We start from the raw sequence: 25576 nt of genomic DNA, 5'->3' as shown, positions 1-25576 counted from the left end.
TTCTGCCATTTTGCTATTTGTTTTCTGTGTGTCTTATACTATTTTTACCCTTCACTTCTTCCAATATTGCTATTTTTTGTGTTTAGCTGATTTTTTGTAGTGAACTGTTGTAATTCCCTTATTTCCTTCTGTGTGTGTGTATAAAAACTAAAAACCAAGCCCACTGCTGTTGATTTCATTCCAAATCACAGAGACCCTATAGGACAGAGCAGAACTGCCCCCACAGGTTTCCAAGGCTGTAAATCCTTAAGGAAACAGACTGCCACATCTTTCTCTCATGGAGCAGCTGGTAGGTTCAAACCACCAATCTTTTGGTGTGAAGCCGAGCATTTTAAATACTACCAGGGCTCTATATATACCTTTATATATATTTAGATATTATGTGAATGTATGTGTGTGTATATATTTTTTTTTCTTTGTAGTTACCACAGGGATTATACTTAACATCCTAAATTTGTAACAACCTAGATTAAAATGATACCAACTGAACTTCAATAACATACAAAAACCGTTCTTATATTGCTGTTTCCCCCTTATGTTATTGTTGTGAGAAATCACTTCTTAATACATAGTATAACCAATAACAAACTATAATTATTTTTTTTGAATTTGCTTTTAAATCATGTATGACATAAAAAGTAGTTACAACTCAACATTACTAAAAAACTAACCTTTGTATTTACACATGAAAGCACCTTTACTAGAGATCTTTTTTCATCATATAGTTTGAAGCTGCTGTCTAGTGTCGTTTCATTTCAACCTGAAAGACTGTCTTTAGCATTCCTTTGAGGGAAGGTCTCCTAGTAACAAAAACCTCAGCTTCTGTTTATCTGGGAAGGTCTTAATTTTGCCCTTATTTTTGAAGAGCAGTTTTGCCAGATATAAAATTCTTGGTTGACAGTTCTTTCAGCATTTAAATTTGTCATTCTACTGTCTTCTAGCCTCCACAGTTTCTGTGGAGAAACGAGCACTAAATCTTATTGAGGACTTCTTGTATGTGACAATTCTTTTCTCTCTTACTGCTTTCAAGATACTATTTAACTTTGAAATTTCAAAGTTTGATTATAATGTGTCTTAGTGTATATCTCTTTGAGTTTTTCCTACGGAGTTTGCTGTTTTGGATGTGTAGTTTAATGTCTTTCATCAAATTTGGGAAGTCTGCCATTATTTCTTCAAATATTCTTTCTGTTCCTTTCTGTCTCTTTTCCTTCTAGAAATCCCATAGTGCATATTTTGGTCTGCTTGATGGTTTTCCACAAGTCCCTTAGGATCTCTTTACTTTCCTTCACTCTTTTTTTTTTCCTTTTTGCTCTGCACATTTGATAATTTAAATTCTCCTACCTTCAAGTTCATGATTCTTTCTTCTGCCAGCTCAAATCTCTGTTCAGCCCCTGTAGCGATCTATAAAATTTCAGTTATTGTACTTTTCAGCTACAGAATTTGCTGGCTACTTTTTATAATTTTTATCTCATTGTTGATATTCTCATTTTGTTCATGTATCAATTTCCTGATTTCCTTTAGTTCTTCGTCTGTGTTTTTCCTTAGGTCTTGTAGCATACTAACACTGTTGTTTTAATGTCTTTGTGTATCAAAAGTCCATAATCTGGTCTTCCTTGGGAGTTTCTATTCTTTATTCTTTTGAATGTGCCATCCTTTCCTGTTTCTTTTTATGCCTTGTTTTTTTTTTTTTTGTTGAAAATGGGATACTTAAATATTATAATGTGGTGACTCTAAATATCAGATTTTTCTTCTTTCTTGAAGTTTTCTGTTTTGTTTTTGCTTTTTTTTTAATTGTTGAAGACAGTGGTAGTCCATTTGTTTAGTGATTTCCTCTAATTATTACTGAAGCTGCTTTGCTGAATTTACATGCACATTGATGTCTCTGAAGCTTGTATTCAGCTAATGTTCTGATGAAGATTTCCTTTGTAATGCCAAGTAGGTTGGGGGGGGGGGTGAAGAGAACCTCCCTTAGTCTTTGCAAATTGGCCCTATATCAGGACCTCCATTAACACCTAGCCAGGACTGCACCAAGCCTAGGGATAGCCCAAGGTGAAAGCATAGGGTCTCCTCAGGTAACTTCTGATGATGCGTCCATCTTGCTCTGGGCAAGAGTGCCGCTTTTCAATAACCCCATATACATGGTGTTTTTGAAAGCCTTTTCCAAAAGAAACTCTCTCTCTGACCTATCTATGTCCTGTTTAAGTGCCTATTCTATGTCCTAACTGAACTCTTTAGTCTCAGGCAGCTACAGTCTTCTAGCATTACTCACTGCCCCTGCACCCTGTATGAGCTCCAAGAAGGCCAAACTGGGATAAGCACCTTAATTTTAGTCCTTCAGGGAGCCCCTAGACAGCTTAGAACAGAAACAAACAGAAATTTGCAAAAACAGCATGCTCTGTTCCATCTGGAGCAGACACCAGGCTTCGTCTCTTGCAGGCAGGGCCACACTGAGTTGGGGGGCAGATGGGACACGGGTAAAAATCAAAGCTTTCCCACCATTTATGCATCACGTTTAATTGCTTCAGCACATACTTAGTTGCTGCAACCTTTTCACTGGTTTCCAGAGTTCTAGCAAATTCGGCTTTCAGTTTCTGCTTACTTCTTTTTTTTTTTTGGTGTTTTGCAGGGTCAAGTTAGCATGCAGCTAACTCATGTTGTCATCTTGCTCCAAAATCAGGGGTTTTCTGAATCTTTTAATAGTCAAACATTTTTTTTTTTTTTTGGAGGCACTTCATGTGTCATCATCCTTGCTGATGGTCGTATGGTCAATGCTAACTAGTCCATCTCTGTCAACATCACTTTCATGAACCTTAGGAAACCCTAATCATTTGTAAGACTTACAAGTTTTTGTAATTAAATGTTTTATATAGAGATGACAGATTCACATACAGTTGTAAGAAATAATGTAAAGTGATTCTATGTACCCTTTACCCAGTGGCCCCCAATAGTAACATCTTGCAAAAATATAATAAAATACCACCATCAAGACACTGACACTATTACAATCTACCAATCTCATTCAGGTTTCCCTGCTTTCACTGGTACTGATACGTATCGTTTTTTATATATATAATTTTTATTGTGCTTTAAATTAACGCTTACAAATCAAGTCAGTCTCTCACATAAAAACTTATATACACCTTGCTAAAAAAAAAAAAAAAAAAATATACACCTTGCTACATACTCCCAATTACTCTCCCCCTAATGAGACAGCCCACTTTCTCCCTCCACTCTCTCTTAGTGTGTCCATTTTGCCAGCTTCTAACCCCCTATACCCTCTAATTGTATGTGTTTTTGTGTATTTATTTCTATGCAATTTTTTTTTATTGTGCTCTAAGTGAAAGTTAACAACTCAAGTCTCTCATACAAAACTTTATATACACTTTGCTATTTTTTTTTTTTTTTATATATACTCCTAGTTGCTCTCCCCCTAATGAGACAACACAGGCTTTCCCTCCAATTTCTTTTCGTGTCCATTCTGTCAGCTTCTGACCCCCTATGCCCTCTCATCTCCCCTCCAGACAGAAGATGCCAAAACAGTCTCATGTGTCTACTTGATCCAAAAAGCTAGTTCATCACCAGTATAATTTTTATCCCATTCTCCAGACCAATCCCTGTCTGAAGAGTTGCCTTTGGGAATGGTTCCTATCTGGGGCCAACAGAAGGTCTGGGGACTATGGCCACCTGGGTCCATCTAGTCTCAGTCAGACCATTAAGTCTGGTCTTTTTATCAGAATTTGGGGTCTGCATCCAATGCTCCCCTGCTCCCTCAGGGGTTCTCTGTGGTGTTTCCTCTCAGGGCAGTCATCAGTTATAGCCAGGCACCATCTAGTTCTTCTGCTCTCAGGCTGATGCGTCTCTGGTTTATGTGGCCCTTTCTATCTCTTGGGCTCATAACTACCTTGTTTCTTTGGTATTCTTCATTCTCCTTTGCTCCAGGTGGGTTGAGACCAATTCATGCATCTTAAATGGCTGCTTGCTAGTATTTAAGACTCCAGGCGCCACTCTCCAAAGTGGGATGCAGAATGTTTTCTTAATAGATTTTATTATGCCAATTGACTTAGATGTTCCCTGAAACCATGTTCCCCAAACCCCTGCCCCTGCTACGCTGGCCTTCGAAGCGTTCATATTATTCAGGAAACTTCTTTGCTTTTGGTTTACTCCAGTTGTGCTGACCTCCCTGTGTTGTGTGGTATCTTTCCCATGACCTAAAGTAGTTCTTATCTACTATCTAATTAGTGAATATCCCTCGCTTACCCTACCTCCCTCCCCCCTATCGTAACCACCAAAGAATATGTTTTTCTCTGTTTATACTATTTTTAGAGTTCTTATAATAGTGGTCTTATACAATATTTGTCCTTTTGCAACTAATTTCATTTAGCATAATGCCTTCCAGATTTGTCCATGTTATGAAATGTTTCACAGTTTCACCACTGTTCTTTATTGATGAGTAGTATTCCACTGTGTGAATATACCATAATTTATTTATCCATTCATCCATTGATGGGCACCTTGGTTGCTTCTTTTTGCTATTGTAAACAGTGCTGCAATGAACATGGGTGTGCATATATCTCCTCGTGTAAAGGTTCTCATTTCTCCAGGATACCCAAGGAGTGGGACTGCTGGATCATACATTAGCTCAATTTCTAGCTTTTAAAGGAAGCACCAAATCGATTCCCAAAGTGGTTGTACAATTTGGCATTCCCACCAGCAGTGTATAAGAGTTCCAATCTCTCCACAGTCTCTCTAACATTTGTTGTTTTGTGTTTTTTGGATTAATGCCATTTTATTTGGAATGAGGTGAAATCTCATTGTAGTTTTGATTTGCATTTCTCTAATGGCTAATGATCCTGACATTTCTTGATATATCTGTTAGCTATCTGAATGTCTTCTTTACTGAAGTGTCTGTTCATATCTTTTGCCCATTTTTTTTTAAAATTTTTATTAAGCTTAAAGTGAACATTTACCATTCCAATCAGTCTGTCACATGTAGGTTTACATACATCTTACTCCCTTCTCCCACTTGCTCTCCCCCTATTGAGTCAGCCCTTTCATTCTCTCGTTTCATGCCAATTTTGCCATCTTCCCTCTCTCTCTATCTTCCCATCCCCCCTCCAGTCAAGAGTTGCCAACACACTCTCCAGTGTCCACCTGATTTAATTAGCTCACTCTTCATCAGCATCTCTCTCCCCCCCACTGACCAGTCCTTTTCATGCCTGATGATTTGTCTTCGGGGATGGTTCCTGTCCTGTGCCATCAGAAGTTCTGGGGAGCATTGTCTCTGGGATTCCTCTAGTCGCAATCATACCATTAGGTATGGTCTTTTCATGAGAATTTGGGGTCTGTATCCCATTGGTCTCCTGCTCCCTCAGGAGTTGTCTGTTGTGCTCCCTGACAGGGCAGACACTGATTGTGGCTGGACACCAACTAGTTCTTCCGGTCTCAGGATAATGTAGGTCTCTGGTTCATGTGGCCCTTTCTGTCTCTTGGGTTCTTAGTTGTCGTGTGACCTTGGTGTTCTTCCTTTGCCTTTCTTTTGCCCATTTTTTAATTGGGTTATTTCGTCTTTCTGTAGTTTAGTTTTTGCAGTACCATGTAGATTTTAGAGATCAGGCACTGATTGGAAATGTCATAGCTAAAAACTTTTTCTCAGTTTGTAGGTAATCTTTTTACTCTTTTGGTTAAGTCTTTGGAAGAGCATGGGTGTTTGATTTTTAGGAGCTCTCAGTTGTCTAGTTTTTCTTCTGCATTGTTAGTAACGTGTTGTATACTGTTTATGCCACATATTAGGGCTTGTAACATCCCTATTTTTTCTTCCATGATCTTCATCATTTCAGGTTTTATATTTAGGTCTATGATCCATTTTGAGTTTGTTTTTGTGCATGGAGTGAGGTATGGGTCTTGTTTCATGTTTTGGCAGATGAATATCCAGTTATGCCAGCACCATTTGTTAAAAAGACTGTCTTTTCCCCATTTAACTGTTTTGGGGCCTTTGTCAAATACCAACTGCTCATATGTGGATGGATTTATGTCTGGATTCTCAATTCTGTTCCATTGGTCTATGTATCTGTTGTTGTACCAGTACCAACTTGTTTCCCTACTGTGGCGATATAACAGGTTCTAAAATCAGGGAGAGTGAGGCATCCCACTTTGCTCTTCTTTTTCAGTAATGCCTTATTTATCCAGGGCCTCTTTCCCTTCCATATGAAGTTGGTGATTTGTTTCTCCAGCTCACTAAGAATGTAGTTGGAATTTGGATTGGAGTTGCACAAAATCTATAGATTGCTTTTGGAAGAATAGACGTTGTTATAATGTTAAGTCTTCCTATGCATGAGCAAGGTATGTTTTTCCACTTATGTAGGTCTCTTTTGGTTTCTTGCAGAAGTGTACTGTAGTTTTCCTTGTATAAGTCTTTTACATCTTTGGTAAGATTTATTCCTAAGTATTTTATCTTCTTGGGGGCTACTGTAAATTGTACTGATTTGTTGATTTCCTCTTTGATGTTTTTTTGTTGGTGTAGAGGAATCCAACTGATTTTTGAATGTTTATCTTGTATCCCTATACTCTGCTAAACTCTTCTATTAGTTTCAGTAGTTTTCTTGAGGATTCCTTAGGGTTTTCTGTGCATAAGATTATCTTGTCTGCAAATAGAGATAATTTTACTTCTTCCTTGCCAATATGGAAGCCCTTTATTTCTTTATCTAGCCTAATTGCTCTGGCTAGGACCTCCAGCACAATGTTGAATAAGAGTGGTGATAAAGGTCATCCTTGTCTGGTTCCTGATCACAAGGGGAATGCTTTCAGACTCTCTGCATTTAGGATGATGTTGGCTGTTGGCTTTGTATAAATGCCCTTTACTATGCTGAGGAATTTTCCTTTTATTCCTATTTTGCTGAGAGTTTTTATCATGAATGGGTATTGAATATTGTCAAATGCCTTTTCTGCATCAACTGATAAAATCATGTGATTCTTGCCTCTGGTTTTATTTATGTGATGGATTACATTGTTTCTCTAATGTTGAACCATCCCTGTATACCTGGTACGAAACCCCACTTGGTCATGGTGAATTATTTTTTTGATATGTTGCTGAATTCTATTGGCTAGAATTCTTTTGAGGATTTTATTATCTAAGTTCGTGAAGGATATAAGTTTGTAATTTTCTTTTTTTTGCAGTGTCTTTACCTGGTTTTGGTATCAGGGATATGCTGGCTTCATAGAATGAGTTTGGGAGTATTTCGTACTTTTCCATGCTCTGAAATATCTTTAGTAGGAGTGGTGTTAACTCTTCTCTGAAAGTTTGGTAGAACTCTGCAGTGAAGCTGTCCGGTCCAGGGCTTTTTAGGTTGGGAGATTTTTGATTACCTTTTTAATCTCGTCTTTTTTTATGGGCCTATTTAGTTGTTGTACCTCTGTTTGTGCTAGTTTAGGTAGGCAGTGTGTTTCTAGGAATTCATCCCTTTCCTCTAGGTTTTCAAATTTGTTAGAGTATGATTTTTCATAGTAATATGATATGATTCTTTTAATTTCAGTTGTGTCTGTTGTAATATTGCCCATCTCATTTCTTATTCAGGTTATTTGTTTCCTCTTCTGTTTTCCTTTGTCAGTTTTGCCAATGGTTTATCAATTTTGTTGAGTTTTTCAAAAAACCAGCTTTTGGTCTTATTAATTCTTTCTATTGTTTTTCTGTTTTCTATTTCATTGAGTTCTGCTCTAACCTTCATTATTTGTTTTCTTCTGGTGCCTGAGGGTTTCTTTTGTTTCTTTCTATTTATTCAAGTTGTAGGGATAATTTTTTTATTTTGGCCTTTTCTTCTTTTTGGATGTGTGCACCTATTGGTATAAATTGATCTCTGAGCACTGTTTTCGCTGTGTCCCAAAGATTCTGATAGGAAGTGTTTTCATTCTCATTGGATTCTATGAATTTCTTTATTCCATTCTTAATGTCTTCCATAATCCAGTTTTCTTTTTTGAGTAGGCTATTGTTCAGTTTCCAAGTGCTTGATTTTCTTTTCCCTGCTTTTCCTGTTACTGATTTCCACTTTTATGGCCTTATGGTCAGAGAAAATGCTTTGTAGTATTTCAATGTTTTGGATTCTGCTAAGGCTTGTTTTATGACCTAAAATGTGGTCTATTCTAGAGAATGTTCCATGTGCACTAGAAAAGAAAGTATACTTCGTTGCCGTTGGGTGGAGTGTTCTGTATATGTCAATGAGGTCATGTTGGTTGATTGTGACATTTAGATCTTCCATGTCTTTATTGAGCTTTTTTCTGGATGTCCTGTCCTTCACCCAAAGTGGCATTTTGAATTTTCCTACTATTATTGTGGAGCTGTCTATCTCACTTTTCATTGCTGATACAGTTTGTTTTATGTGTCTTGCAGCCCTGTCATTGGGTGTATAAGTATTTAATATGGTTATACCTTCTTGGTACATTGTCCCTTTAATCATTATATATCATCCTTATCCTTTATGATGGGTTTAACTTTAAAGTTTATTTTGTCAGAAATTAATACTGCCACTCCTGTTCTTTTTCGATTGTTGTTTGCTTGATATATTTTTTTCCATCCTTTCAGTTTTAGTTTGTTTGTGTCTCTAAGTCTTAGGTGTGTCTCTGGTAGGGAGCATATAGACAGATCGGGTTTTTTAATCCATTCTGCCACTCTCTGTCTCTTTATTAGTGCATTTAGTCCATTTACATTCGTGTAATTTTGGATAAGTATGAATTCAGTGCTATGATTTTGATGCCTTGTTTTGCGTGTTGTTGACAATTCCTTTTCGTCCTTAATTTTATGTGCTGAGTAGACTGTCTTTATATATTGTCCCTTTCTCATATTCAGTGTTGTTGATTTGTTTCTGCTGAGTCTCTATTTATTTCTTGTATTTTATTTTGATGAGTAGGCTAGTTTTTCTACTTTTTGGTTACTTTGTTATTTACCCCTATTTTTCTAAATTTAAACCTAACTTTTATTTCTTTGTATTGCCTTATCTTCCTCTTCACATGGAAGACCTATGATTACATGTCTTAGTCTGTCTTTATTGTTTTAATGTTGTCTTCTTTATATAATAACATTGCTTTTCCCGTTTTGAGCTTTTTAAAAAAATCTTGCTTTGTTTCCTTGATTTCCCTGTGTGGATTGACTTCTGATTGCTCTGCTCAGTGTTCTAGTCTTAGATTGATACCTGATATTATTGATTTTCTAATCAAAGAACTGCCTTTAGTATTTCTTGTAGTTTTGGTTTGGTTTTTACGAATTCCCTAAACTTCTTTTTATCTGGAAATGTCCTAATTTCACCTTCATAATTAAGAGACAGTTTTGCTGGATGTATGATTCTTGGCTGGCAATTTATATAAGTCATCCCATTGCCTTCTTGCCTGCATGGTTTCTGCTGAGTAGTCCGAGCTTATTCTTATGGTCTCTCCTTTGTAGGTGACTTTTCGTTCATCCCTAGCTCCTCTTTAAATTCTCTCTTTATCTTTGGTTTTGAATATGTCGTGGTGACTTTCTTTTAAAATCTACCTCATGTGGTGTTTGATGAGTATTTTGGATAGGTATCTTAACATCCTTAACGATATTAGCGAAGTTTTTTTAACGAGAAACCTTCAACAATTCTCTCTGTATTTTCTATTATCTCTCCCTGTTCTGGTACCCCAATCACTTGTAGGTTATTTCTCTTGATAGAGTCCCACATGATTCTTACGGTTTCTTCATTTTTTCAAATTCTTTTATCTGATTTTTCTTCAGATACATTGGTGCCAAGTGCTTTAACTTCAAGTTCACTAATTCTGCCTTCCACTTGCTCAATTCTGCTCCTCTGACTTTCTATTGAGTTGTCTAATTCTGTAATTTTATTTTTAATCTTCTGAACTTCTGATTGTTGTCTGTCCATGGATTCTTTCAGCTTATTAAATTTTCCATTATGTTCCTGAATAACATTTTTAATTTCTTGAACTGCTTTACGTGTGTGTTCCTTGGCTTAGACTGAGTATTGCCTGATTTCCTACCTGATGTCTTGAAGAGTTCTTTATATTAACCTTTTGTATCCTGCATCCGGTATTTTCAGGAAGGCACTTTCATTTAGAAGATCCCTTGGTCCTTCATTTTGAGATCTTGTTGAAACGATCATGTTGTTTCTTTATGTGACTTGATATTGACTGTTGTCTCCGAGCCATCTCTAAGTTATTGTATTAGTTTATTTTATGTTTGCTTACTGTGTCGTAGCTTCTTACTTTGTTTTGATATGCCTAAACAGGTGCTTGAGTGGGCTAGATTATGTTCACCTTTGAAGCTCTGATGTCCTGTCACCGGATGGCTAGAGCTGTTATCATTTATATCAGTCTAGGAGTCCATTCACTTTTCTTGTATTGATTCAGCTCAGGTGTCCAGGTAGCTGATCATCAAGTGGTGTGGTACAAGCTCTGTCCTACTGCCTTAGATGGGCAGGGATGACTGGTGTAGGTACCGGTATCTGGTTGCAGCAGGGAGTCATGCTCTGAATGAGGCAAGGTGCTGAGTATCATCCCCCAAGTGTTTCTGAGGAAAGTGCATCCCTCTTCCCTAGAGCATACAGGTGGGTGGGTTCTGCAGATGGACCACAGGCACCCAGAGTTTTTGGTTTCAAGGACTGCGAGGCACCTGTTATCCTCGGACCCCTGTCGCGGGTGTCTGGGTGACCTGAGTGTAGCCATCAGCTCTTAGGCCCCTAGTGTGGGTAGGTGAGGATCCTGTTTTATATAGGCAAAGCAGTGTCAAACATCAAATATCCATCTCTCTATCACACAGCTGAAACAGTTGTAGTCTGCCAACAAGGCCCTATTCTCCTGAAATAGGCCCACACAGGTCCATGTAGTGGGGAAAGGTACTCAAAGTCCATGGACCATTTATGCCTGGACAAGAGCCGCGTCTGTCCTGAGCTCCCCCAGTTTGTGGAGCTGGCAAATTATCTTTTCCCCCAACCACGAAGTTTTTCCTTCTCCAAGGCCAGGGGGATGGTTCTAGGTGCTCAATAGGGCCTATCTCAGGCACAGGGGAATCAACAGCTCCTGAAGCCGGCTTGGGGACGGGGTAGGGGGGCATGTAAAATATATGCAAGTACTTAGCTTTTCCCAAGAGCACCGTTCTTCCCTGGGTCCGGCGGTGTGAGCAGGCTGTACGGCTGGCTGCTTCTCCCTGAGGAAACTACGAATGAACACTAGTACTAGGCCACCACAGCTGCTCCCAGGAATGGTGCCTGAGGGCTCTCGGTGTTTCAGTTCTCGTAACTCCTCTCTGCTTCTGAACCATCTCTTCGTGCCCCTGCCACTCAGTCCATTTTCTTACTTTGCCTTTGATGTGCAGGGCTCCTAGCTTGTCATAAATATAATCATTTCACTTGTTTTTTTGGGTCTTTGTTGTAAGAGGGCTCGCTGGAAGCATCTGTCTATTCCTCCATCTTGGCCCTGCCTCTTCTATGTAATCTTATCACATGGGTAGATTCATATATCCATTACTATAATGAAGATACAGAGCATCTGCAACATAGGGATCCCTCATGTTGCCCTTTTATAGCCACATCTACCTACTCCACTCTTCCCTTCCCTTTTGTAATCTCTAGCAAACACTAATTTGTTCTTTGTCCATATTATTTTGTCTTTTCAAGAATGTTAACAGTATATAACCTTTTAGGGTTGTTTTTTTCTTCTCTCAGTATGATTTCCTTGAAATGCATACAAGCTGTTGAATCAACAGTTTACACACAGTTTGTTGCTTTTTATTGCTAAGTAGTATCGCATGGTATGCTACCATAGTTTTTTAAGCCATTCACCTTTGAAGGACATCTGGTTTTTGGCTATTACAAATAAAGATGTTATGAATTTTGTGTACAGATTTTTGTATAAAATTTCCACTTCTCTGGGATAGATTCCCAAGAGTGCAACTGCTGATTCATAAGACAACTGATAGCTTAGCTTTGTAAGAAACTGCCTGTTTTCCAGTGTAGATGTATCATTTCATATTGTCAAAATATGCAGTGTATGAGTAATTCAGTAAAACCTGAAATTTTACTTCGTGACCAACACACATTTTGGTTGCAGTGTTTGCTGAGAATAGCCCACAAAGACTTGATACCTTGGCCTTGGATATATACTAATGTTAAGTAGAGGGAGATATCAAAAGAGGGACTAAGCCTTAAAATAATCTTTAAACCTAAAACCAAAAATATCTCCTGATGTCTTCCTTAAACCAAACAATAGTTTAGCATAAGTAGTAAAGAATGTCTGCCTTCAACACTGTGCCCTTCTTGAGAACTATTTATATGGGATCAAACTGATAACAGCAATTGAAAGATTAGATAGGACACTTAAAGAGCAGTGAGTTTATATTAACGGGAGAGGAAAAATTTGGAAAAGGAGGGTGAGAACGGTTGCGTAACTTGAAGAATGTAATCCACGTCACTGAACTGTACACCCCCTGTTGAACTGATGTATGTTCTGTTGTATGTATTCTCAAAAACAACAGAAAATAAATTAAAAAAAAAAAGGAGTTACTGATTTTATTAGAAGTCAATTCACTAATAATTTTTAAAAATTTTATGACAATATGACATGTAATTTTATTAATGAAGAAATCTGAGTAATACTCAGAAAACAAAGATCTCCTGACATACCTTTTTTTGGGGGGGTAGTGGTAGGCATTATCTTAACGTAACAGTGATCTTACTATACATATTACTATGTGCCTTTTTTTACTTAACATGTCTTGGCCATTTTCCCCATGTCTTTCTTAGATTTTTAAATGGCTAAGCAGTATTCCAGAGTACGGGACACCACAATTTGATTATTTCTCTATTATAAACCTTTTGCAACAGAGTTAATTCTGACTCATAGTGATCCTACAGAACAGAGCAGAACTGCCTCACAAGGCTTCCAAAGCTGTAATCTTTATGAAAGCAGACTGCCACATCTTCCTCCCATGGAGTGGCTGGTGGGCTTGAACTGCTGACCTTTTTGTTAGCAGCTGAGCACTTAAACACTGCACCACCAGGGCTCCTTACTTCTCTATTAAGGGATATTTATATGTTATTACTTTTTTTTGCTATCACAAACACTACTGCAATAAACAGCTTCATAAATACTTGCATATACATTTTTATGCATTTATGAGGACATAACTCAGGGCTAGATTTTAGAAGTACATGTGCTGCCTAACATGGTATGCATATTTCATATCTTGATAAATACTTCCCAACTGCCTTCCAAAAAGCCTTCACTAATTTACAGTTCTACTAAATGGGATTAGCCATTTTCCTGAATCTTCATTAACATTCAAATGATCAAATTTTACATATTTTCTTACAATAGGGGAACATTAACTTATTGTTTCAATTTGCATTTCCCTGAGTATTAGTGAAGTGAAGCATTTTTGTCAAGTATCTCATAGCTGTATATCTTTCTTCTTTTGGAAATGATCCATTTTTCTACTGGGCATGCTTTATATTTTGTAAACAAAACACAGTGCTACCTATTACACTTTCAGCTGTTCTTCTGGTTTAAATACATTTCTTTCAAGGCCTCTTCAAATTATACAGTTCAGAATACTATGGAAAGAGTTTCACATATTGCACACAAATCCTTCCTCCTGCTGGAAGGTAATGAAAAGTGACAGTCACTTACCAAGGTCACCAAAATGAGCAGCCTCCATGTGGCTTGGCTGCTTCTTAAGTGTTGCTGTTCTGCTGCTTGAGAAGGAGTCCATGTTGGCAGAAATGGCATTGATTGCAACATGACTTGGTCCTGCAGCCTCCAGCAAGGCATGATTTTTAGTGCTTTTCTGGGGGGAATGTACAGACATTGAAGCTATAATAAAAAAAAAATTAAAAATTAAACACAATTAGAGAGCTTAAGAGAACTTTAAAAATTATGTTTGTAACACCTCTATTAAATCAGCACATTCAAGCAAAAAATACTGAAGAGGAAGGGTAACTTAATCAGGCAGAAGACAATTGGAATGAAGTGTCCTAATATTACAAATCTCAGAATACTGTGTCAAAAATAGAACTTAAAGAGAGGGATCTTTCTTTGAGACCTTTTTCTACTAAAGATAGAAAGTACCAAAAGTCAGGAAACATCCTCAAATATGTTTCAGTTTTCAATTCCTTAATCTTTGCTTGCTTCAGGAGCAAAACTAAACTTGTAGAACAAATGCTTGTGGAAAAAAGGTTAGAAAATTTTCTTCAGAATACTTATTTTGTTTTTTGAGTAGCAAAATTTCTCAATCTAATAAAAAACATTCATGATCAAAGTTCAAGCTGCTTAATGATAACCCATTACCATCAAGTTGATTCTGACTCATAGTGACCCTACAGGACAGAGTACAACTGCCTCATAGGGTTTCCAAGGAGTGGCTGGTGGATTCTAACTGCGACCTTCTGGTTAACAGCCGTAGCTCTTAACCACTATGCCGTCAGGGTTTCCAGTTAACAGATATATGCTCTCAATCTTAGCAAATAGCGACCAGACAGAATCTGAGTAATAATTTGTAGTATTTCCTATACAGAATATATAGTACTATAATTCAGTCTATCATTCTGAGATGTGTTTATAGGATAAAGCAGATAAGAATGTGATTATCCATACCCGTTTTCCAGGTACAGGCATTCCCAGGTTACTAATGTCTGACTTAGGGTCAACATGTACTTGCCCCTTAATGTTATGTAAATTTGTTCTCAGTTTGAGAGGACTGAACCAACCCCTACTGGCAACAAATCCTTCACTGCAATCACCTTCACTTGCTCCATGTGTTGCTTCTAAATCACTGAAAAGGCTTCCACAGCCTTTATTGCACTAAATTACATGTAAAGCTAAATAAGAACTGTATGCACCTGTTCCGACTTACCTACAAATTTGACCTAAAGATAAAGTTAAGTGGGGACCGCCTATGTCTAAATTTATCGGTCATTCAACAAGAGTTGGAGGAATTATGCAGAGTAAATGTCTTCAGATTATTTTTTTTTCAATTTTAGAAGGAAGTCTTGCTTTGTTCATACTTTTGTTTTTATTTTCATGATAAATTGAAGGGAATAAAATTATTTTAGCAAGTTGACAAAAACAGCTAATTTTCTTGTACAAACAGGTTATAGATAACATTCTATAGGAACAGTAAGACTTTCTGCCTAAATAACTGTTTCTTAATTAAATGCATATGATAATGTAAAATGCTATTAATTCATTTTGCAAGGCTTTTTTTTTTTTTTTTTTTCCTCTTTTCCGGTAGAATCAGCAACTTTTTTTTTAACCTGCTCCTTCCTGATAGTCTTTCTTTGGTCTCCATGGTACTACATGCTTCTTCATTTCTTCTAATCTCCCTCTCTCTGTCATTGTTTAACACACATTTAGTAAATGCTCAGCAGCATGAATCCACCAGTTGGTCCTTTGAAACCCTACGGAGCAGTTCTACTTTGTGCTAGAGGGTCGCTATGAGTCAGTTTGACTCAACGGCAATGGGTTTTTTTGATGTCAGATATAGCTTCCTTTCTTGACTCCTCTTTTTCCTAAGGTTTTCTGTTCTTCTCTTACTCTTTCTGTTTGAAAGCACATTTATTCTCAAACCTTTAATTATTTTGAGAGCAATAGTTTTCAATTTTTTTTTTCAGCTGTAAGTACCTTGCTTCCCCTAAAAAAAAACTTTGAGACCCTGCAATATCTGTAAAACAGGTAAAACAAGAGCAACTGTGGTTGACTTCAGGGGAAAGTCTCATTTACTTCCTTGACATGGGCCCCTCTGCAACAGCTCCTAGGGGACACTTCATGGAAATGGAACATGGGTGTAAAACAACTGACCTGTATCTCAGACCTGTCCTTTGACCTGAGCTTCTGTCTCGTAACTCTAATTATTTACGACAAGGCATTCCCACTTTGATTTTACCATATTAAGCCCACTTTGTCCAAATATCAAACTTACCAAATCTTTCAAACTAAGTCCCCTTCTCAGTCCTGTTTCTGTTCAATTGACCAATCTTCAAAGCTCAAAATCTTAATCCCATTCTTTTTCACTGTATCTGCTCACTTGCCAAGATCTGTTTTTCCTTCAAAATGTTTAAAACACCTACTTACCTGTTTATTTTCAACACTACATCCTCAGCATAGGTCTTCCTGTATTGCATGAAAAGAACTCTTACAATCTCCATTCTACACAACTCTTCCAGACTAATCTTTCATAAATATCATATTTATAAGATCAATATCCTGCTCAAAAGCCTAAAATGGACTCCTGTTTTGTCTGTCTCAACTCTCTTTTCTGGTCTTTAAAACTCTATATAATCTGTCCATAAAAATTTCCCTGTACTTGTCTGAAGGGCCCTGTGCCCAATAAACCTAAAAAAACAAAACAACAGACCCATTACCACTGAGACAATTCTGACTTACAGTGACCTTGTAGGACAGAGTACAACTGCCTCATAGGGTTTCCAAGGAGCAGCTGGTGGATTTGAACTGCCAACTTTTTGTATAGCAGCCGAACACTTAACCACTGTTCCACCAGAGCTCCTATACACATACACACAAATAAGAAGCTGGACTGACAGGGAGAAAAGAGTATCTGCTCTTTCATTCAAATCCTTCAACTTTTATGTTTCATTTACATGAATTCTTTCCTGAACTGCAGAAATCATTTGCTGATCTCAAATTCCTCTGAACCTGCAATATTTCATTTAACTAAGTGAACATATTTGAGGGCTTACTATCTTAAAACTACATAATACTTACCAGTTAAGTATCTACCATGTAGTTTCTATATATATACTTTTTTTTTCTGGTAGATTATTTCATTTATCTCTCACAACAACCCTGCAAGATCAGTATTTTCTTCATTTTAGAGATGAGGAAACAAACGGAAGGAAGTTAAATACTTTGCCCTGGGGCAATGACCTAATAAAGAGTAGAGTCAAGATTTCAACCTAGGTCTGCCAGACTCTAAAAACTCACTTTCTTACCTTGGTTAAAAACTCAGTCTCTAGAATTACGGTATAGATAAGACAACGCGTGTAAAATCAATGTCTCAAAAGCATCTTCCACGTAACATACCAAAACTAAACATACAATTTCCTAAATTGATTCCTCACCAGTCACATGATTAGGCAAGCCAGGAGGGTAGTTATCATCCTTAATACCTCCCTCTTTCTTATACCTCATAGTTAATAACTCCTATCCATTTTACCTCCTAAATTAATTTCAGTTCCATCCAGATTTACTTCCATCACTATCAATCTAGCACAAGTCACCTGTGCAATTATTTGATTAATGTTCTTTACCCCCTACCAACATGAAAATTCAAAAGGGGCAGAATCCAAGTCTTTTTTGTTCACTGTTATGTCCAGTTTTTGCCTAATGCCTAAAGCAGAATAGATGCTCAACAACTCGTAGCTGTTATTATTTTGGTTTATGTGCTACTGTTCTGTGTCTGGTATTTGTTTTTCTAGCCAACCTAACAAACTTCTTGAGGGCTTGTTCCCTGTACTGCTTCTGCATTATTCTAAGGTTAATCTAACGAGTGCTAAGCACAGATTATGTACTCTTGTAAATTGAGTACAATTGTAGAATTCTTTTAGCCTGGTAGACATTTAGAAATTAGCTAGGCTAATCTTCTCATTCTACAAATGATGAATCTGAGAAAAGTTACATGATTTACCAAGGTCATACTGTCAGTGGCAGAGTTTAGAATGAGAGCCTAGTGTGCTGACTGCCTGAGAAACCAAAGTTCCTTCCTCTACTGCATCAGATCTAGTCTTCGCAGGCCTCTGCTTGCTAAGGGTTTGTGCCTTCATCAATGCCAAACAGATTAATATGCTTAAAGAAAGCAGAATGAATTAATGTGGGATTCAACTTGCCTAAAATTTTCAGAATTAAGCAGACAAGGCTCCAAGGGGCCCCATTTATTCCCTATTCTCACAAATCTCATAACAAGTTATAATTAGTTTCTTTCCAACAGATTAACCACAGAACTAATATTCAGTGCTAGCCACACAACATATAAACACTGAAGAGAAAAATCTAAATAAGTAGCGATCTACAGATGTCATATAAATACATATGAAATTTATGTGGAATGACTACGGAAACAATTTCTACTATAATTTTCCCATTCCAATCTTTGTACATTAGATATAATAAAATCACTCAAAAATACAGCAGAGATTACAGCCTAAAAACAAGCAGGCTCTATAAGGACAATATATTGATCATAAAAAAGAACTCAGAATAAATTCTAAATTAAGACCACTCACCCAAAGTAAAAGAGAAGTGAAATACGTAATCATCCACACTTCTGGATAAACAACAGAAAACCAAGGTCTTATATCTGGCATTACGTTCACTCAAGTGTCAGACAGTTTAGTTAAGAGTGGAAAGTCCTCCAAATCACCAGAGACACTAGATCAGTATCTCTGTAAAGACTTCGCTTTTGTGATTTTTAAAATAAAGTCAGCCAACTGCTTTTAGGAACAATCAAATGCATGACTAACAAGGTAGAGACATTGGTTCATTGTAATCACTAGGACAGCCAACAAATGCTTAGTAAAAGCCTACCTGTGTTAGATGCAGAAGAAAATTAGAGATGAAAGTAGGAAACAAGTCACAACCATAAACAGTTGTAAAACAAGGGAGTAATGATTAATGCCAAAAGGAGATGATAACAGGGTTAAAGAGCTTATATGCAAAGCATTCAATACAATGGAAGGCTGAACTCACCTTTAACTGACTTGACATCTGAGGTCTTTTCTTGTTCTTTGCCTTTCACTATAAGATAAAAGAACATCATGACCAACTTTTTCAGTCGAGGATATCCTATACATTGTAGAAATATGACAAGATTTATTGTAACAGAGGAGAATATAAAGTTGTATAAAGCACTTAAAACTGGGAAGAAAAAAAAAAACCCATTGCCTTCCAGTCAATTCCAACTCACAGCAACCCCATGTGTTGCAAAGTAATACTGCTCCATATGGGTTTCTTGGCTATAATCTTACAGAAGCAGATCACTAGGCCTTTCTTCTAAGGTGCTGCTCAGTGGGTTCAAATCACCAACCTTTAGGTTAGTAGTCACACACCAACCATTTGCACCAACCAGGGACCTGTATAAAGTACTTGTTGTATGCCATGGAGGCAATTCAGACTCAGAGCGACCCTATAGGCTAGAGAAGAACTGTCCCATAGGGTTCCCTAGGCTGTAAATTTTATAGGAGTAGATCGCCAGGTCTCTTCTTCCATGGAGCAGCTGGTGGCTTCAAACCACTGACCTTTTAGTTAGTAGCTGAGTGCTTAACCAGTGTGCCACCAGAGCTCCTTGATAAAGTACCTAGGGTGGACTCTTTGCCTTGGAAGGCAATCAGTTGTCAGGGAAGGTCTCTCTAAGAAAAGTACTCTTAGAGCAGTATTCAGCTAAAAAGCATTTGGAGTGCTTATGGAGGAACGACGTGGCCTGGCAGTTAAAGAGTTTGTGTGTACCTTTGGTGTCTGGTGTTTGGGGTCTTAAACACCAGCAAGTAGCCATCTAAGATGCATCAACTGGTCTCAACCCACCTAGGGCAAAGGAGAATGAAGAACACCAAAGACATAAGGTAAATATGAGCCCAAGAGACAGAAAGGGTCACTTAAACCAGAGACTACATCAGCCTGAGACTGGAAGAACTAGATGGTACCCGGCTACAACCAATGACTGCCCTGACAGGGAACACAAGAGAGAATCCTTGATGGAGCAGAATAGTGGGATGCAGACCTTAAATTTTCACAAAAAGGCCAGACTTAATGTCCGACTGAGAATAGAGGGACCCTGGAGGTCACGGTCCCCAGACCTTCTGTTAGCCCAACACTGGAATCATTTCCAAAGCCAACTCTTCAGGCAGAGCTTGGACTGGACTATAAGACAGGACATGATACTGGTGAGGAGTGGGCTTCTTGGCTCAAGGAGACACACGAGACTATGTGGGCAACTCCTGTCGGAAGCGAGATGAGAAGGCAGAGGGAGACAGGAGCTGGTTGAATGGACATGGGGAACACAGGGTAGAGAGGAGTGTGCCATCTTATTAGGAGAGCAGCTAGGAGTACATAGAAAGGCATATATTAGTTTTTGTATGAGAGACTGACTGGATTGGTAAACTTTCACTTAAAGCACAATAAATGACAAAAAAAAAAGAAAAAAGTTTGTGTGCTCTGGAAGCAGGGCCAAGATGGCGGAATAGGCAGATGCTTCCTATGGTCCGTCTTCCAACAAAGACCCCCAAAAAACAAGTGAATCGATTATACATGACCACCTATGACCCCTGGATATCAAAGTTTAGGAATCTGGACTGAGCAGGAGGGAAGAGAGAGACAATTCAGAAGCAGTGAAGAGATAACAGACCTGACCTACCTGACATCCTGCAAGCTGGAATGTTGGGTGCATGTGGGCTGAGGCAAGCAGTAGTGTCTAGGACGCATTTTTACCACGTTGGGAGAAACCAAGCAGTATAGAATCTGCATAAGTCTCCAGAGTTGGTGGGGGGGGGGGGGGTAGTGGCGCTGGATCTGCGAAGATTAAGTGCAAGCCTCTAACCTACAGTGCCAGATCAAAACAACCCTTCTCCTTTCGGGGAAGTGCTCTCTTCATCTCACCTGCCCTCTTCCCACTCTGCTCCTGTTAGACAAAGTTCAGTGGTTGAAGCATGCCCGGGCTGGAAGTGGGACCCCTCATGCCTAGCCAGTCTCCAGGCTTTGGGGAGGGAACAAATAAACAAAAACAAAAAAGGAAATCACTAGCTCCCCTAACCTGGGCCCTTAGGGCCAAGTGCACCCAAAGCAGTCTCACAGCTTTAAAAAAAATTGCCATGCCTCCTAAGCCTGAAACTCAGGGCTGACACTGCTCATTTGCCTAGGCACAAGCATAAAGGTCCAGGGACTTCAAATGCCTTTCTGCCCTGCTTGGACCTGTGTGGGCACATTCATTAGAATAATACAGCAGGATATATACCTGAAGCCTATTCTAAACTTCAGCAGCTAAGGGGGAGTGGTATATTCCCTGCCCATGAAGCAGGGTCCTGCCTACTCACATCAGGGGCCTGAGGATTGGCGGCTTCGCCTAATACACCTAGCCACCCACAACAGGGGCTTGAGAATAAGCAGTGTCACCCAGTACTTACAGCCAACAGTGCTGGGTGCCCAAAGTTCAGCTGCAAAAGCCACCCACCTACATGCACTAGCATACAGGGCAGCCATCGGTTCCCTGCGCTGCTCAGCACATAACCCCCTACTGCAGCCAGATACCTGTGCCTGCTCCAATCACCCTTATGTACCACTGCCCATCTAGGATACCAGGTGAGAGCTTGCCCCATGCACTGGTTGACCGACAACCAGGACATCTGAGCTGAATTCACATGAGAAAAGCAAACAGACTCTCAGGCTCACATACCTAGTAGCAGCTCTAATCACCTGATGAGGGGATGTAAGAGCCTTAAAGACCCAATAATCAAAGTAGGTCACATGCCCAGCCTACTTGGGCATATCAAAACAAGACACTAGGACACGTTAAGCAAACATTCAATAAATAAGCATAAAAACTTACTGATGGCTCAGAGACAACAGTCAATATCGAATCACATAAACAGGCAGACCATGATGGCTCCAATAAGCTCCCAAAACAAAGAACCAGGAAACCTCCCAGAGGAAGAGAAAGTTTGGAATTACTGGAGGTAGAATTCAAAAAGATTAATATACACAGCCCTTCTAAAGGTCAGCAAGGAGATCAGGCAAAATGCAGACCAGGCCAAGGAACATAGAGACAAAGCAATGGAGAAATTTAATAAAGTTATACAAGAGCAAAATGACAAATTTAACAGGTTGCTAGAATCTATAGAGAGATGGCAAATAGGAATTCAGGAGATCAACAATAAAATTTCAGAATTAGACAACTCAAAAAAAAAGTCATAGGAGTAGAATTGAGACAACGTAAGTCAGAATTAATGACATTGAAGATAAAGGACTTGACACCAACTTATTTGAGAAAAAATTAGATAAAAAAAAAAAAAAGAAACCCTAAGAATTATCTGCAGCTCTATCATGAAGAATAAACTACAAGTGACTAGGCGTGGGGGGAGGGAGAACTGAAAATACAGAGAGAACTGCTGAAGCTTTGTTGGCAGAAAACTTTCCTGATATCATGAGAGATAAGAAGATTATTTATCCAAGAAGCTCCCTGAACCCCACACAGGGTAGATCCCAAAAGAAAGTCACCAAGACATATTATAATCTAACTTAACAAAACCAAAGAGAATTTTAAAGGCAGGTAGCCCACCACCACTGCAGCTAGAGACACAACAAAAAATCACCTACAAAGGACAGTAGATAAGATTAAACTTCGACTATTCAGCAGAAATCATGCAAGCAAGATGGCAATGGGATGACATATATAAAACACTGAAGGAAAAAACTACCAGCCAAGAATTATATATCCAGCAAAACTATCTCTCAAATATGAAGGTGAAATTAGGGAATTTCTAGATGAACAGAAGTTAAGGGAATTTGTAAAAACCAAACCAAAATTATTAGAAATACTAATGGGAGTCCTCCACTTAGAGAATCAATAATGTCAGATAATGACCCAAGGCTACACAGGATAGAACAACTGGATATCAACCCAGATAAGGAAGTTACAAAAATAAGTCAAAGCTAAAACTTTTTTTTTTTTAAACATTGAAAATAGAGAAACAGAGACGTCAGTATGTAAAAGATGACAACGTTAAAACAAAAAAGTTTCTAAACAGTGTGGTCATAGAACTTTCATACAGGGAGGAAGTTAAGGCGGTATCAAGAAATAAAAGATTGGTTTAAAAGTAGAAAAAGAGGTAAATTTTAAGGTAACTACAAAGGAAATTAACAAATCTACACATCAAAACAAAAAAAAAGAAAAATATAAAGACTCAGCAAACACAAAATCAAGAACAATGAAAAATAGGGAAAAAAATACATAAAACAGAATGACTCAGCACAGAAAATTAAGTGGAACAAAGTAACTGTCAACACCACAAAAAAATACATCAAAATGACAACACTGATCTCATACCTATCAATAATAACACTGAATGTAAATGGACTAAACGCAACAAAAAACAGACAACGAGTGGCAGAATGGATAAAGGGTCTCTAAAACATAGCACGATCCATCTATGTGCTGCATACAAAAGACATACCTTAGACTCAAAGAACCAAACAAACCAAAACGCAAGGGATGGAAAAAAATATAGCAAGTAAACAATTTAAAAAAGAGCAGGAATGGCAATATTAATCTCTGACAAAATAGACTTTTAAAGCAAAATTCACCATAAGGATAAGGAAGGACACCATGTAGTGATTAATGGGTCAATATACCAGGACATAACCACAAGTATTTATGCACCCAATGATAGGGCTCCTAAACACATAAACTCTAACAGCATTGAAAAGACAGATAGATAGCTCCACAGCAGTAGTAGGAGATGTTAACACACCACTTTCGGTGAAGTACAGAAAATCTTGAAAGAAGCTCAGTGAAGACATGGAAGATCTAAATGCCAAAATCAACCAACTTAGCCCAATGCACAAATACAGAACACCCTACCCAACAGCAGCCAAGTATAATTTCTTTTCCAATGCACATGGAACATTCTCTAGAATAGACCATATATTAGGTCATAAACCAAGCCTTAACAGAATCCAAAGCAACAAAATATTACAAAGCATCTTCTCTGATCATAAAGCCATGAAAGTAGAAACCAATAAAAGAAAAAGCAAGGCAAAAAAATTAAATACATGCAAACTGAACAAACCTTGCCCCAAAACTACTGGATTATAGAAGAAATCAAGGACAGAATAAAGAAATAAGATAAAATGAGAATGAAACACATTCCACCAGAACCTTTGGAGCACAGCAAAAGCAGTGCTCAGAGGTCAATTTATAGCAATAAATGCACACATCCAAAAGGAAGAAAGGGTCAAAATCAAAACATTAACTCTACAATTGGAACAAATACAGAGCAGCAAAAGATGCCCTCAGGTACCAGAAAGCAAGTAATAAAAATCAGAGCAGAAATAAAATAGAGAATAGAAAAACAATTGAAAGACTCAGAAAGACCAAAAGCTGGTTCTTTGAAAAGATCAACGAAACGGATTAATCACTGGCCAAACCGACAAAAGAAAAACAGGAAGGAAGAAAATAACCCAAATAAGAAATGAGATGGGCAATATCACAAGACACGCAACTGAAATTAAAAGAAGCATAACATAATAATATGACAAATTGTATTCCAACAAATTTGAAAACCTAGAGGAAAATGACAAATTTCTAGAAACACACTACCTACCTAAACTAAAGGTTGAACAACTAAGTAAACCTATAACAAAAGAAGAGACCGAAAAGGTAATTTAAAACTCCCAACCAAAAAAAGCCCTGGCCCTGACGACCTCACTGCAGAGTTCTACCAAATTTTCAAAAAGAAGAGTTAACACTATTACTACTAAAGGTATTCCAGAGCATAGAAAAGGATAGAATACTCCCAAACTCATTCTATGAAGCCAGCATAACCCTGATACCAAAACCAGGAACAGACACCAGAAAAAAAGGAAATTACAGACCAATATCCCTCATGAACATAGATGCAAAAATCCTCAACAAAACTCTAGCCAATAGAATTCAACAACATATCAAAAAAACAATTCACCATGAACAAGTGGGATTCATAACCAGGTATACAGGGTGCTTCAACATTAGAAAAACAATCAATGTAATCCAACACATAAATAAAACAAAAGACAAGAACCACATGATCTTATCAATCAATGCAGAAAAGGCATTTGACAAAGTCTAACACTCATTCATGACAAAAACTCTCAGGAAAATAGGAATACAAAGAAAATTGTTCAACGTGATACAGGTGATTAATACAAAGCCAACAGCAAACATCATCCTAAATTGAGAGTCTGAAAGCATTCCCCTTGAGAATGGGAACCAGACAAGGATGCCCTTTATCATCACTCTTATTCAACATTGTGCTAGAGGTCCTAGCCAGGGCAATTAGGCTAAAAAAGGAAATAAAGGGCATCCGATTTGGTAAGGAAGAGGTAAAAGTATCTCTATTTGCAGATGATATGATCTTATACACAGAAAACCCTAAAGAATCCACAGAAAACTACTGGAACTAATAGATCAGCAGAATATCAAGATACAAAATAAACATACAAAAATCAGTCGGATTCCTCTACCCAACAAAGAAAACGTCGAAGAGGATATAGCCAAATCGATACCATTTATAACAGTCCTCAAGGAGATAAAATAGTTAGGAATAAATCTAACCAGTGATGACAAAGACCTATACAAAGAAAAGTACAAGACACTACTGCAAGAAACCAAAAGAGATCTATATAAGTGAAAAACATACCTTGCTCTTGGATAGGAAGACTCACCATTCTGAAAATATCAGTTCTACCTGAAGTGATCTATAGATACAATGCAATCCCAATGCAAATTCCAATGACATTTTTAATGAGATGGAGCAACAAACCACCAACTTCATATGGAAAGGGAAGAGGTCCTGGATAAGTA

At 38.0% G+C, this 25576-nt stretch overlaps 1 protein-coding gene across 3 annotated transcripts in view; it reads right to left on the bottom strand.

Moving 5' to 3' along the window:
- The window catches only part of AKAP10 (A-kinase anchoring protein 10), a 192612-nt gene that overhangs the window by 141491 nt on the left and 25545 nt on the right, over nucleotides 1-25576 (bottom strand). For 2 of the 3 annotated variants that reach the window (XM_010600246.3, XM_064279346.1), the window contains 2 exons: nucleotides 18718-18765; nucleotides 13648-13830 (listed from right to left, as the gene is read on the bottom strand). In XM_010600246.3, the coding sequence (XP_010598548.1) occupies nucleotides 13648-13830; nucleotides 18718-18765 (231 nt within the window). Of the gene's footprint in view, nucleotides 1-13647; nucleotides 13831-18717; nucleotides 18766-19473; nucleotides 19549-25576 lie in introns of all 3 variants that reach the window. The other variant, XM_064279345.1, reaches the window with a different exon arrangement.

Source organism: Loxodonta africana, chromosome 2 (genome assembly GCF_030014295.1).
Source record: "Loxodonta africana isolate mLoxAfr1 chromosome 2, mLoxAfr1.hap2, whole genome shotgun sequence".
NCBI classification, from domain to species: Eukaryota; Metazoa; Chordata; class Mammalia; order Proboscidea; family Elephantidae; genus Loxodonta; species Loxodonta africana.
Note: the sequence above shows the minus strand (reverse complement) of the source record. Positions and strands in the feature narration are given on the sequence as shown.